At 37.3% G+C, this 16,251-nt stretch overlaps 1 protein-coding gene across 1 annotated transcript in view; it reads right to left on the minus strand.

The window, feature by feature from the left end:
• Nucleotides 1-7,784: 7,784 nt before the first annotated feature.
• Nucleotides 7,785-16,251, minus strand: part of Itfg1 (integrin alpha FG-GAP repeat containing 1) — a 144,125-nt gene continuing 135,658 nt past the window's right edge. Inside the window, exons 15-18 of the mRNA XM_028893960.2 lie at nt 14,266-14,390; nt 13,606-13,688; nt 10,849-10,966; nt 7,785-9,133 (exon numbers count right to left, since the gene is read on the minus strand). Of these exons, the coding sequence (XP_028749793.1) occupies nt 9,074-9,133; nt 10,849-10,966; nt 13,606-13,688; nt 14,266-14,390 (386 nt within the window). The 3' untranslated portion in view covers nt 7,785-9,073. The remainder of the gene's footprint in view (nt 9,134-10,848; nt 10,967-13,605; nt 13,689-14,265; nt 14,391-16,251) is intronic.

Raw genomic sequence — 16,251 nt, forward strand, 5'->3', positions numbered from 1 at the left:
CCTGGAATATTTGGTTTCAGTGCCCCAAACTGCAGAGGGCAGGGGAATGAAGCATGTTCTGTGCCCCAGAGTTCATCTCTTTGGAGGAGGATAGAGATGTGAATTTACAGGAAATGTTTAACAAAAGGAAATGCAGCCATTGTTTACAAAGCCCTCTGACAGCCTAAGACTCATGCTCCTCACCCACCCCAGCATTTCACTGTTGGCAGCTGTAAGACTGTCAATCTTTTTGCTCAGTTTTTTAATGTTACATACTTTTATTTAAAAACCATTCTAGTCCAGTTTCTATATGTTGGTCCTCAACAGTTGTATGCATTTTGTGTGTTCTTCCTTTTTATAAAGTGCTTGTGATGTACAGGGATGTTAATGCTAATGCATTCCAGTGTGTTACTGTCTTACTCATCAGTGCTTTTCTTGTTTTGGTTGCTGCCTGGCTGTGTAGCTCAGACATGCCCTCAGCTTTGCCTCCTCCTGTCACAGCCTCCCACTCTTCTTGGGTGATTACTGGTAAGCCAGATTCTCCCAGATCATGAAGTTACTTATATTAAGCTATACATAATTAGCTGAGCTTGGTAATACCTACAAAAGATCAAGAGTTCAAAGCAAGCCTGGTTGCTCAAGACTGTTTCAAAAACCAAACCAATTTCAAACAAAAAAACCCAACCACAGTAACCCCAACCCCCAAAGATCTAGAAGCTTATAAATTGACATGTCACACTTACTCTCAATACTCTTGGGATTGGTTTTTCTGAGAGTTAAGGGTGTTATTAATTTTTAGTCTTCATGTAACTTGTTTCAGCCTTATTTACTTTTAAAACTTTCTTCTTGTTCTGTTTACCAGTGTGATGGTTAACATAACATTTAAAGTATGCTTCAGAGACAAAAAAAAAAAAAGACTCTTTAACGTGTAAGTCCCTAACTTGTATAGGCTCTACTCTAGCAGGCCACTTTCCACCCCCATATGTTGAAGACTATTTTTAAATCAATTGATCTTATAAAACTTGTTGTTTAGCAGGCCATAAGACTTTTATTTTTGTTTTTGTAATTAAACTTGTTTACTCTGTTTAAAAGATGACTAGGGCAACTATAAGATATATGTGTTAAAATTAGAGCCTGATTACATGTAGACAGAATATATGTAATCTTGTGGTTTTTGCCTTTATAAACTTTAGGCTGATGTGGCTAGGGGCTGCATATTGGGAGCATTCTTGGGCACCAGTACCTAAATAAAAAGCCTCTGTTTATTAAAGTTTATTTATGGTCATGGTGAACTTCTGAGAGACCCTAGACCCATAACACCAGCTCCATACTTTACTAATCACTATAATTTTATATATGGCAGGACAAGTCCTTGTTCTTTTTCAGTTATCTTTGTTATATTTGGCTCTTTGTATTTCTGAGTACATTTTAGAAACAGCAGGTCCCACCCAGCATGGTGGCACACACTTTTAATTTCAGCACTTGGGGGGCAGAATCAGGTGGTAGATCTCCAAATTTGAGACCAGCATGGTCTACATAGAGTCCCTATTTCAAAAACAAAACAAGAAATATCGTATCAATTTCAGGGGTAACAACAATAATGACAGTGGCTACAACCCCCCCCCCCTTGGAGTACTAATTGGAGTTGGGAAGGATTTGGTATCTATAATTTTGATTCTTATAACTAGGGTATACATTTATTTAAGATTTTTTTACTATCTATCCATAAAGTTTTATAAATTACTCCACAGAGATATGGTGCACATTGTGTTAGAACCTTGATTAATATTATTTTTGTGTGTGCTTGATTTTTTTTTTACATGCCTGTAATCTTAGCATTTGGGAGGCTGAGGCAGTATTGAAAAGTTAAAGGCCAGGCTGGTAGGCTACTGTCTTAGTTAGGCTTTCCATTGCTGTGATAAACACCAATGTCCAAACGCAACTTGAGGAGGACAGGGTTCCCTTATTCCTACAGCTTGCAGTCGATCATCCAGGGGAAGTCAGTGTAGGAACTCAAGGCAGGAGTCTGGGGCAGTAACTGATATAGACACCTTGGAGGGATGTAGAGGCCAATGAGGGATGCAGCTTACTGGCTAGTTCCCCTTGCTTGCTCAGTTTGGACCACCTGCCCAGAGGTGGGCTCCTTGTGGGCTGGACCCTCCCACATCTGTCATTAAGAAAATGCCCCATAGTGGTATTTTCTCAGTTGAAGTTCCCTTTTCCCAGATGATCCTAACTTGTGTCATGTTGACAAAAAAAGTAGTCAGCATGGCTGTATAGAGTATTCCAGACTAGTCTAAGCTATTTAGTGCAGCTCAGTCTCAAAACAAAATCAAAACAAGTAAACAAACAAAATCTCCCAATGATCCCCCTCCCCAAACTCTTTTCTAGTCTTTGTGTATGTCATCATTCACACGTGTATGCTTTATTGTGGGGTGCATGTATAAGAGTGCTCATGCACATCATGTAGAAGCCAGAGCAGGACAGCGAGTATTGTCCTCTATTGTTCTGTCTTGTTGCTTTGAGATGCTCTCCTACTGAAACAGAAGCTGGGAACTGGATGTTTTGGCTAGGCTGGATGGCCAGGGAGCTTTCAGGCTATGTCTGTCTCTGCCCTCCTCTCCTGGGGTTATAGGCATGCACAGCGATGCCTGGACATACTTTAAAAAATTTATTTTAAAATGTTTTATCATTATTTTATGTATATGGATGTCTGGCCTGCATGTATGTCATGTGTGTTCAGTGACTATGAAGACCGGAAAAGGTCATGGGATCCCATGGATTGGAGTCATGGACATTTGTGAGCTACCATGTAGGTTCTGGAAATTGATCCCTAGTCCCCTGAAAGGGAAGCCTGTACTCTTAACTGCAGCCATCTCTCTAGACCCCCCACCCCCAAATTTAGAAGTGTATTTATTTGTGTGTCCATGTGTGCTTGTGTGCGAATGTCACAGTATGCATGTGGAGATCAGAGAACAACTTGTATGAATGTTTTCTCTTTTCTCCTAGTGATCAAACGAGGGGCTCCTGCCTCGGTGACTGAGCCGTTCCGACGGTCCTGTTTGTGTCTTTTGTGTGGGTACTTGGAGTCCGAAGTCACTGCCGTGGTCTGTTCCGACAGTCCTGCTTGTGTCTTTTGTGTGGGTGCTTGGAGTCCGAAGTCACTGCCGTGGTCTGTTCCGACGGTCCTGCTTGTGTCTTTTGTGTGGGTGCTTGGAGTCCGAAGTCACTGCCATGGTCCGTTCCGACGGTCCTGCTTGTGTCTTTTGTGTGGGTGCTTGGAGTCCGAAGTCACTGCCGTGGCCCTAGTCCCTTAGTTGTTGCAAAGTTTGTATCATGAAAAGTTTTTTTGTCTATGTGTGTAGAGTATGTATGCATTTGTGTTGTGTGTGTGTGCATATGTGCGTTCCTTTGAGGCAGGGCCTCTCTCTGAGTTCTGGTGTCTGGAGCCCCCTGTTTTACATGGATGCTGGGATCCAAACCCCAGTCCTAATGTTTGTGAGGCAAGCACTCTTAGCTGCTGAGACATCTCTTAAGCATCCAAGAAAGGGCGTTGATATAGATTTATATAGCGTTTCATGTAGAACGGTCCGGAAAAACAGCTATCTATATACATGAAGAATGGTGAGTATGGGTCTCTGAAGGCAGTCATTCTTACTTATTCTTAAACTGAGTTATGTTTGTATTGTTGAGATTTCTACATTTTAGATACTAGTCAACTGTTAGAATTGTAATTTGCAAATATTTTATTTGCCTATTTATCTTGTCTATCCATTCTCTTGAAAGGATCTTTGTTAAAGTAAAAATTTTTTTTTTTGGTTTTTCAAGACAGGGTTTCTCTCTGTAGCTTTGCGCCTTTTCCTGGAACTCACTCTGTAGACCAGGCTGGCCTCGAACTCACAGAGATCCGCCTGCCTCTGCCTCCCGAGTGCTGGGGTTAAAGGCGTGCGCCACCACCGCCCGGCTAAAGTAAATATTTTAAATTTTGGTGAAATAAAATTTGTCATTATTTTCTTTTGTGGATCATATTTTTAGTATTATTTCTGTGTTCCCTCCCTCTCTCCACAGATGTGTGTATGTGTTTGTGCATATCTGAGATCAAACTGAGGACCTCACACATGCTAGGCAAATGCTCTATTGTTGAACTACATCCCCACCAAGACATTTTTACTCCTTCCATTACAATGGAATATAATTACAATTTGTGTTTTTCCCTCAGCTAATTAACACTGGTCAAGACTTGCAATGTTATTTTGAAAATAATGAGGAGACATTCTTACTTTGTTCCTAATCTTAGTGAGGGGAGAACATTGTTTCTTACATTGTTTTAGCTGGAGATTTTTAAATGCATGTCTTTATTATTAAGGGAGTTCTTTAGATTATAATAAAAATTAGAAATGGCTTTCTTCATTGAAAGGAGTTTAAAAGTTTTTGTTAATATGATGAATCAACTGCTTCTGTTTTCCAAATACTGAATCAGTGTTACATTTCTAGGATGAGACCTTGGTTATGAACTATCTTTTAATCTATTTCTGGATACTTTTTTCTATTTATTGAATATTTTTGTTTGTGTGTCTGTGTGATGACAGATAATAACCATTTTGTTTCCTTGTAGTATCTGTACTGGTTTTCATATTGAGGATTACTGGCCTCTTATACGGAGTTTTCAAGTATCCCTTCCTTTCCTAGTTCTAAGGAAGGAATGGATAAAATAGTACTTCTTTCTTAAATGTTTTCCAATTAGGTAATTCACTCTTAGTTTCCTTTGTAGAGTTTTCTTTCTTTTAATTCTAAAATCACAAGTAGAAAGTATTGATTTCTTTTAGATGACGTTAGTAACTTGCTATTGTTCAAAGAATCAGCTAAGTAAAGTTACTGGTGGATGCCTGGGCATCGATTTGTTCCCAGGACTCCCTCGTTACCTCTACTGTCTCTAGGACTAGCATGAAGTCTTCTATTTCTTTCATTATTAAGTTAATTCATCCCCATTGTCTATTCCTGACTAGCTTGACCATAATATTTTTTAATTTATTCACTTTTAAAGAATGATTCACCTTTGTATTTCATTGATTTCTGTTCCAATCACATTTCCTTTGTTGGGTAGAATATTATTTAAGTATCTATTAGTTTGACTGTTTTTCAGGTCATTTCTAAACTGATAAAAAAAGTATTATTGTGTGCATGTGCCATGGCACACATGTGGAGACCAGAGGATGAGTGTGTGGATCTCTCCATCTACCTTCATTCATGTGGGCTCCTAGCGTTGAACTCCAGTTTCCAGGTTGGGTGGGAAGTACCCTTACCATTGAGGTATCCCAGCTACCCAGCTTTCATGTATTTTTTACTGTTTTTATCAGTAACTACAGAGAAATGTTGATGTTATTGACTTAAATGGTACAGTCATCTACTTTTCCTTATACATCTGTCAGTTTTTACTTTACATATTTAGTTTATGCACATTTAGAATTCTGACAGTTTTATACATGAATATAATGTATTCTGATCATATTCATACCCTATAACTCTCTCTTGTTCCTCTCTCTGGTTAGGCCCTCTTCCATTTTCATGTCTTTTTCCTGTTTTGGTAACATTTAGGATTGTATATGTCAGCATGGTGAGGGTTATTTACAGAATCACTGCATGTTTGCAGTGACTGAACCCCAAAGAAAGGATCACCCCTCCTCCAGCACCCACTTACTGCCAGTAGTCCCTTGGGAGGGACTGAACCTCTTCAGTCCCATCCTGTAAACAATCAGGAAGTGATCAGTAATCTTGGGTGAGTGTGCTCTCTTTAGATGAAGCCAAGAGCAAAATACTGTTGGCACTTTCAGTGATCCAAATGATAAGTTCTGTGCTTTTAAAAATTTGCAAGGTAGCAAAGTATTGGGCTCCATTATGGCATCTTGGTGTGTTTTGTGTGAGTGATTATACTCTGTTCTTATGCATCAACTCTCCACCCCAGCTGTCCGCCTCAGTCCACTTGCCTCTGCTCTTGCTGGTCTTCCTCTTCTAGTCTCCTGCATTTCATTATCCTTTTTGCTACCTTCTAATTTCCCATAAATCTGTGACTCTGGGCAGAAAGCCTCGATACGACATCACAGAATCAACTAGAGGAGAATTCCCTATTTTTCTTTTGGAGTCCATTTTGGTGATATTTTCCTAAGAATCAATCAGTTTTGTATACACTTCTAAATTAATAGGTATAAAATTATCCTTTTACAAACATTTTTAAAACTTGCAGTTTCTATTGTGCTATCTTTTGCAATTCACAATGTTTCATATTTGTCTTGTTCATTATTTTTCTTGGTAGATGTTTCTAAGCTGATGACTTGAGGGTAAAATCCAGCCTCTTGCCTTGTTGTGGACAGGTCAGTAGAGAGGATGCCATCTCTTCTTGGAGTGCTCTCTGTTCAGGACACAACATCCCTCCATTTACGTTCTGTCCCAGCTTCATTCCTTCCCTTTTGGGCACAGCTGTTGATCATGAGCGTCTCCTTTCCTGTTACCTATTTTGTTAACTTCAAAAATAACCAGGAAGTGGAAAGTCAGGCTTCAAGCCATTTACAAGGACTGGTTTACCACCAAGGTCTCCAGGGCATAATTTAACTTTTGAATTTCCTTTGAAGTGACTTTTAGGAAGAATAATAGGAAATGTAAGGTGCTAATCCAAATCAACAGTGCTTTGGCAACGTGTTTTCTAAGTGACCGTTAAGTTTCTTTCAGATTTATTTATTTTTTGTATACGAGTGTTTTGCTCACATGCATGTTCATGCGCCACATTTGTACCTGGTGCCTGTGGAGGTCAGAAGAGGGTGTAGGATCCCCTGGAACTAGAATTGTAGGTGGTGATCAGCCTTCATGTGGGTTCTGGAAATTGAACCTGGAAGAGCAGCCAGCATCCTTAACCACTGAGCCATCTCTCCAGACTGATCTTCAATCTTAACCACTTGTTCTTCAGGGGACCACTGAAATACAACAGTGCAGAGAACACCAGGCAGGAAGTGATGGTCGGTTACTGTGGCGGGGGTCATAGGGGAAGAAAAGAAGCCTCATGTTCCCAGTGCACACCTTCTGTATATACATTGCCATTCTTGGATTCAAGAAAATGTTCTGTTTCTCGTTAGCCTTGTCTGACTGATGAAGAAACCACAGCTTGACATGAAGTGACTAATTAGAAGTCACAGAGTTAGGGTAGGCTCTGAGTCCAGTTATGTCTGCCCCATCTAACAGAACATGTAAAATTAACAGAAGGATCTTTGTTGATCTCAGTGTAAGGATCCCCCCCCCCCCGCCTTTTTTTTTTTCAGTTTTTCAAGACAGGGTTTCTCTGTATAGCCCTGGTTGTCCTGGTACTCACTCTGTAGACCAGGCTGGCCCTGAACTTAGAGATCTACTTGCCCATGCCTCATCAGTGATGGGATTAAAAGCTTGTGCCACCACCACCTGGCCTTACACTTTTTTTTAAAACTTGCTGTACCCAATAAATGATATCAAAGTTGTGTTTGGTAATACAGAAATATTATTGTCACCAAATATATTTTAATTGTCACTAACATTTTATCTATAACATTATTCCTCATAGATTCTGATTCCAAGTGAGTTTTAGAATTCATATTTTACCAACTGCCAGATGCTAAGCTTAATTATCTTTGTAAAGGATGAGCTGATCTGTTCCATGACCTTGAGTCTTGTCTGTGACTCACAGGTAATGGGCAAATCTCTCCATTGCCGTCCTCATCCACAGCGATTTATACTTGTTATCCCCTAAAGCTCAGAAACAATGATTCAAATGCTCACCACAGTACTGTCATTCAGTAAGGAATATTTATTTAGAAGATATAGTAACATGCTTAGATAGAAAAATGAACACATGCCCTTTAGTGAACTGTAATGAAGAAAACAACATGAACAAAACTGTTTCCAAGGAATTTTATATTTTATAGCCATAGCATGTCTTAATAATCAGAATATTGTTAGATGTGATAATAATTTTATAACCTCTCTCCTGAGCTCTAGATTTAAATAATTTTAAAGCAAATTTTGGCACTGCAAAGTTCACAATATAAAATCTGAGGTCTGAATAGAAATGAGACAGACTTTCCAAACTTTTGAGAACAGAAATATGATGGTGCAGGTACACCTCCAGATTCTGCCTAAATCAGCTTTCTTTCAAGATCAAATGCTTTTCATTATTGCACAGGGATTAGTATTTAAATACTAATTTTTAGGACACTTTTACTCTTAGAGAGTATTATAATTAGTTGAACAACTTATTTTTTATGATATGTATCACCAAGAATTTAAGTTTTCCAAAGAATATGTCCTTATGTCTAAGATAACTATCAATTCTATATATTTTGATAATTATCTTTAGCAGTAAAATAAAATCACCTAAAATAGCAATAATGATGGCTGCTGCTTCATGAACACTTAGGCACTGAGCTAAAACTAAGCACATCCTGTACATCATACAGTTTAATGTTCATGGTAACTCAAGTAGGCAGGCAAGTTAACCATCATATAAACAAAACAGGCTTAGAGAAAAGCTAAGCAACAGCCAAATTAAAATCACTTTTAAGTTGTAGAGCCAGGTGTCTAAGGCAATCTGTCCTACTGTGATCCAAAGCCAAGATAATTAGTCTCATTCTGTGCCATTCATGAGAACTTTGATCTGCTGTGATAAATGTTAGTTTAATAACTTTGCCATATATTTATGAAAGTAAAGTTTGCATTTTTTAAGATAAGAAGCAAGATCAATTCAGGTGGAACAATGCCTCTGCCCCAGCTCATTTAAATATTTTTTATTTACATGTCTTTCTACCGTCATTATTCTAATAAAATTATAAATGCAAATATACCAAAGTACATGCAACATATTCCACAAAGGAACAAAAATGTTCAGTACTACTGAATAAAGAACCCCAATATTACATACAAAGTGCTTAAAAAAGACCTTATGAGATATCCAGGCCATATTTATTTTAGTATTTTCCAATAATTGACAAGGAAGGCATAATTTATAAATATCTCAAATCCATTATTTTTTTACTATGAGTCAATCAAGTGAGTTCCATTATAGATACTTAAAGCAAAGTCACATGGCATCAAAATGGAACCGATGGGCTTCTTGTCGCTTCTCTCTATCGTCTGCTTTCTGAAAGACAAGTGTAGAGTAATTTAAGTACTCAGAAAATAGTAAGATTCATTTCTGAAACATAATTTTTTAAAAGATCAAAGAAATTTAGAACATTACAGGTATAATCTTTATAATGCAGTAATATAAAATATTTTTATAGATCTAGTAGCTATTTTATAATTAATATATTACTTGAATTTAAAAATCAAGAAGGAATGTTCCATATACTTATACTGTCATCACTTATTATCTACTTGATAGTGAGAGTAAACATTAGGTGCTAGAAGAACACAATCACTGTTAACACTAATGGTAACAAACCAATCTAAACTAATTATATTAAGATGATTATTGGTTAGTTAACCTATTGATTTAGCAGATATTTATTGATCATCTTCTCCTAGTAAGAAGGATTAAAAAAAAGTTTTGTATTTTGTTCTTCAAGCACTTGAAGCCTAGAAAGGATAAAAACACAACTTGCTATGCATCAGGTCGACCCTAATTGTATTACTTTGGGTTTGAGTGAGGAAAGGGCAAGCGTTGCAAATACCATTTATGGAAATGGGAAGGGGCATTCATTTCAAGCTGGGAGTTCAGCATGAGGAGGCCTGGCAGGTGTGGAGGTGGAGTAAAGGAAAGGACTGGAAGACAGGGATGTTGTGGAGTGACAGAGAAGGGGTGTGAGGGTCTGGTGAGGAACACTAACATATGCTGGACAGTGGGGAGTGTCTAGTGCAGGAGAGACGGGGGAAGGTGAAGTCAGAGAGACCAGCCTGGATCTAAGGAAGTGGCAGGAGGAGGCAGATGTGGAATCAACTACAGAGATCCCCAGGAAGGTGGCTGATTAACACTGAAGATGAGTAAGAAAGGGGAGAGAGGAAGCCTTAGAATATTGGCTTTGAGGGGAGTAATCCTGGTAGAGATCGTTGTAACAACTGGAAATGGAGAAAGAAACTCTGAGAGAGAGATGGAGAGAGAACATTTTGAGATATAACAGTTGACTTTAGATGAAATCAGCTGGAAAGTAGAGAAAGAAGAGGGCTTTGGGCAGGTGTGTAGAAAAGTTGTCCTGGGAGAATGGAAAATAGCAGCAGATGCGAGAGGTGGAAAACTGGCTAAAGAAATAGACGACCAGTCCCAGGTGATACAGTGTGTCCATGGTGATGCAGTCACTTTAGCTACTGCATCACAGCTGTTGGAATCCCACATGTATACCACAGTCGGACCGCCTGATAAAATAAGGAACTTAGTTTCCTTATTAAGGTCACCAGATATATTTTGGATTATGTTGCTTTTAGACAAAGTATAGAGTCCTTCTACAATCTTAAAGTTAATTGAATATATAATTGTTAGTTATTATTTCTGATACACAAGTGATCGTTCTTTGGAGTGACAAATCTATGAATATTTATCAGAATTATCAACATGTTTTCCTTTTCATAAGTTACAAGAACAGTGAGATAAAAGAGTAATTTTAGTTAGCAAAACATGATTCTGGTAGGCATGACAGTCCAAAGGAAAAAGAAAAAACATCTCCTTTGTGAGAGGAGCCTTTTTGGGGGATATTCCTGGCATCTATTGGCTGAGTATCTGATATTACTTTCTTCCCCTTTTTGTGTGGCACTAGGGAATGAGCCTATGCCCTCGACCACTGAGTTATATGCCAGCTCTTTAGTTCTGAAGAGCACCATGCTACCATAATAAACTAACCAGAGGTATACCGAGAAACAAACCTTTTCCTGCCAGTGTAAAATAGCAATTATTGCCAAGATGAAAATGCAGACACCAATGAGAGCTACTGCAGTCAGTAGGACGATGTTACTTGGTGTAAGATACAATTTGGCACTCCAGCTGGAGATAAAAACAGAACAATTAAAATTGTAAACTTTAACATAATAAAGGTTAAATTGAGATCAGAAAGCAAAGCAGTGTATTAATTAATGAAATTTCATTGGTTAAATCATTCACTCATCTAGCAAAAGCAATTAAATTTAGATAATTTGAAGAATACTGAAGATCCTCAAGTGTTCATTGCTTTCTTAGAACTGAACTAGAATTTTCTTTTTCACGTATGTTTTTGGGGATTAAACCCAGGGCCTCATGTGTGCAGGGCCAACACTTTATTACTGAAGTATACACCCATCTCCCTGAAGTAGAATTGTTGATGAGATATTTAATATTCATGTATTACTAAGTTTGATCTTCAGAATTATTAAGTAAACTTACCAATAGTACTTTAGACAATTAAAGATGTCTTTTGAAAAGGAGATTTTGATCTGCTGAATTTGAATTTTTTAACTCTAGGGCTCGGTAAGTCACCTGATTTCACAAAGCCTATAGCATCTTAGTTTCTGACGCCCCCGCCCACAAATGTAGTACAAGTAAAACAATCTTATGTCTGAGTGGGTGTGTAATTGATGGCTGTGTAAAACTGGCTTCATTTCTGTGTTATGTTGAACATTTTAAATTATTACAGTAACTTTTATGTTGAGACTTATAAAGTCACTTAGCCTTTCTGTTAATGTCAATACATCAGCATAAACATAATTAGGTCTGCTCTCTTAAAACACTATACATAATGCAGCACCTGTAAACACTGCAAATCCTGAAACTGGGGTCTTTATGACTAACTCTGTGGGCAGTTATGCACACAGAGCTTCTTGTTCTCCCTGGAAACAGGAAATGATTGTGTTCTCATTTTAAAAGAGTAATAAGGGCAAGATCATTCTAATGAACAGCAAGTAGCTATTGATTTATTTTGACATAATTAAAATTTATTGATCTGTAAGTTAGTCTGTAGTCAGTAAATCTCAGAATACACCTCAAACAAAAATCAATTAGGGTTTTTATTATGTACATAAATTTGAAAAGGACATTTCTTTGGAAAGAGCAAGAGAAACATGAGAAACGTTCTGATTATGGAAGAAAGCTATGGCAGGATTTTTCAGAAATTCAGAAAATTGAGTATTGTTGAGTACCTTACAATAGAAAACCAAATTATGTTGTTTTTCTGAGACAGGGTCTTGCTATCTAGCCCAATATATCCCTGAAGCTGCCACCATCCTGCCTCAGCCTCCTGGTATTCGGGTTACAGATGTGAGCTACTACCCTCAGAAAAAAATGGTTTTCAATAAATCATTACACTTTTAAACATTCTTTTTATTTTGTGTGCGTGCCTGTGTGTGCATACATGGCTATGGAGGCCAGAAGAGGGACTCGGGTCTCCTGGAGCTGGAGTTCCATGTGGTTGTGAGCCACCGGATGTGGGTGTGGGAACTGAACTCAGGTCTTCTGAGGGAACAGCAATTGCTCTGTCACTGAGCCATCTCTTTAGCCCCTAAAACTGACTTTTTTTTTTCCATCTTGAGTTTTTTTAGTTCTATTTTTTAAATAGACTTTTCCCTCCAAAGATGAAGACATTTGTCAGTTTGGTTAAAAGAGAAACAAAAAGTCAATCTTCAGTTGCCTACTCAGGAGATTTCTTGTATATTCTGTCAGAGATATACATACATGAGCATGTATGTACAGACATCTTTTAAAATCACAACATATATTTCTCCATTTTGCTTGTTTTCGTTTTCTTCCTCCCTATCCACACTGTTCTGTGTCCATGGCAGTAAACATAAATGAGTCATTACCGTGTACTCTTATCAGTACTACATTTTCTATAGTTTCCCTGCTCCTTATTCAGATTTTATATTTGTTAATAACTTCATGTGGAGAAAGGTACCACAACAGGCACCAGGGTCAGGCGTGGCAGTTCCAGGTACTCAGGAGGCTGATGTGGGAGGGTTGTGGAGCCCCAGAGTTTCAGATCAGCCTAGGCAACATGGTAATTTTATCTTAAAAACAAAACAAAACCTCAATCTACTCCAACTCTGAACTAGACAAATAGCTATATCTATTAATGTTATCTTATTGATACAGTGATTTGCTGGCCAGTTAGTTGTCTAGCAGGGAGGTAACTCTGGTTTATGACATTTCTTAGTTTTCATGGGGTAAATTCTCTCACAGTAAAAGACTTTAATGAATAAAGATAGAAAAAGATGGACAGAGTGAACTCATGAGATGGCATGCACTGGTCTAGTGTTCCACTGAATGTACTCATGTAAAATTTTAATGAAGACTGGAGCTAAGAGAGTAGCTCACTGGTAGAATGCTTGCTTGGCATGCACAAGGCACTGGGTTCAACTCCCAGGACTGCAAAACAAACAAACAAACAAACAAACAAACAAACAAACAAATCAAACTAGTATTTACAAGTAGTGAAAATTAAACAGATGCAATATGTTTAAGCTTCATTTTGTCCTAATAGGAATGAGTTTACTCCTTATGAAACACCAGGGTAGGTGTGTTAAATAATTTGAAAGTGACTAAGTAAATTAAGTGTTGGACACCCAGGGAAACAGAGTAGGCAATAAATATGATAGTTTATAAAAACATGCCACTGGATATCTACCAAATTGAGGTCAATCAAGGAAGGATATTACCTTCGAGGGACATTGTGAGGATAAGGAATGACAATCAGCTGGGAATTTGGAATGATTGCTGTCCACTCTTGTTTTCTTATAGACTGAAAAGAGAATTTAAGAACACTTAATATCCAATTAGTCTAAATATGAAAAAAACCCAACCAACCAAACAAACAAAAAAGCAAACCAAGTATTTTGAGAATTTGAAATCCAGATATAGAGGATTATATTTGTGTGTTATGAATTCAGTCATTCAACAAATACTGATTGTTCAGTTTTAGCAGGCATTATTCAAAGTGCTCTGTGTAAATGCTGATTGGAGCTAAAATTCACACCAGGAAATGGACAAATGACACTATTCTATGTATCCTGTGTGTATATGTGTAAGTACAATATTGCTACTTTTATGTTAACAGATACTACTTATGCTGTAAGTGATAAAATATCGTGAAGAAATAGCAGGTAAAATGGATGAGAAATCACAAAGTTTAATGGGGAAGGAACGGAAAAAACTATATAAATAACAAGTCATGGTATGCTCTAAGATAAGCTTAGACAAGTCACTATGAATTACTTTTTAATTATTTAAAGGCAATAAAATATCTGAATTCAAATTATTGGATTTAAATGTTTAAGTTGTAAGTATTAAAACAGATTGTCAATCAACTGTTTACTTGCCTTCTCTCCAGACGGACGGGGAATACCAACATAAAGATGGTCCAGGAAATTGGCACTTCGGCCTAAACCAAGTACATTGTAAGGTAGTTGGAGAGCTAAGTGTGCTGACTGGCTGAGCTGTCCAGCTAGATTTATGAAGGAAAAAAAAAACACCAAAAAACCAAATAAACGAAAACATTGTACTTAGCAAGTCTTGAAGTCTTTAATATTTTAGTTAAATCTAGGTATAAAATGTCAGATGAATGTTCAGTTAATTAATATTAATGATTCATAAAAATATGCTTTGTTTGAGATACAATTCCCACACTATAAATAATTTCCATTTATAAAATATAGTAAAATGGCTTTGAGACTATCCTAAGGGTTCACCTCAGTGAGCACAATGTAATTTTAAGATGCTTTAATTACTTGAAAAACTCGATACCCAATATTGTCAGCAATATTAGACTTCCTGCTGTAGGCATTCTCTCTAACTGGCCTATTCTGAGGACTTTATAAACAGTCATACAATAGATGGACTTTGTAACTGGCTTCTTTCACTTGGCATGTTCTCAAGGTTCACGATAAAGCATCTAGCATGATACATACTACATTTTGTTTCATTAATTAATTTCATTTATGTGAAATTTATGGTAATTTCCACTTTGGGTTATCATTAAATAATACTGAACATTAATATACATTTTTTGTGTATTTACTAGATTATATACCTAAGAATATGGATGATAATTAATTGCCCATTCCAAAATAGGCACCAGAGATAATCTCTGGTGTTCCTAACACAAAGCAATCATAAATGTTTGAGGTGTTAGATTTGCCAATTACCCTGATCTAATTATTATACATAATATACATGTATTGAAATGTCACGTTGTACCCCATAAATATGCACAATTATGAAGTATTAATTAAATGTAGTATATATGTAGGTAAAGAGAAAAGGTACCTGTCCCATTTCATACTCACACAAGCAATATGTCCAAAATTTTCCATATTCTAGCGAACACTTATTATCACCATATGATGGCTGGGAAACAACATCTCTGATATCAGAGTTTAACCTGAACTCCCTATTACCAAATGATGTTGAACTTGTTTCAAGTGCCTGCTGTTCATTTGTGTGTCTTCTTATTTTTGTGAACTTAGTTCAAACTGAATTTTTGTCTTTTTTTCCTGATCAGTATAAGTGAAGTCTTGCTAGTTTTTAAATATGTCTCAAAGGTATCCTTTGGTTTGCTGTTTCTCTCTATTCTCTACTTCATTTAGTTCCTTTTTATGTTTCCGGTTTCTCAAGGTAAAAGATGGCAATACTCATTCCAGACAGTTATTTCTACAGGGTCTCTAGCTCAGGCTGGTCTAGAGCTCCCTGTGTTTCAAGAATTATCTTGAACTTCTGCACCTCCTGCTTCTACCTTCAGAGTTCTGGGATTATAGCCATGAGCCCCAGAAACAGGTTTAAGAGGTACTGGGGAATCAACTCCAGGCCCCTGCACTGCAGACTACTATTCTCCCAGGTGAACTATATATCCCTACCCTGGTTCTTATTTTTTTAATATAGGCATTTGGAGCAATCCATTTTCCTGTAAGAAAGATTTTAGCTGCATTCTATGGATTTTAGTATGTTGCATTTTTTTGGTTCCCATTTACTTCTGTGTATTTTCTAATTTTTTCAATCCATTATTTTAGAGTGTGTTGATTGATTTTCATGTATTTACAGATTTCAAAAATGTTCTTGATTTTTTAAAAAAGTTTCACTTATTTTATGAATATGTGCATGTGCCTGAGTGTACGTATGTACACCACATGCATACAGATGTTTTCAGAGGCCCAAAAAGGGTATCAGATCCCCCAGAACTGAGGTAACAGGTGGTTGTGAGCCACCTAATATGGGTGCTGGGAACCAAACCCTGGTATTCTGCAGAAGCATCAAGTACTCTTAAATACTGATCATTATTTTAAGCTTCTTCTTACTGATTTTTAATATGT

This window comes from Peromyscus leucopus, chromosome 5 (genome assembly GCF_004664715.2).
Source record: "Peromyscus leucopus breed LL Stock chromosome 5, UCI_PerLeu_2.1, whole genome shotgun sequence".
NCBI lineage: Eukaryota > Metazoa > Chordata > Mammalia > Rodentia > Cricetidae > Peromyscus > Peromyscus leucopus.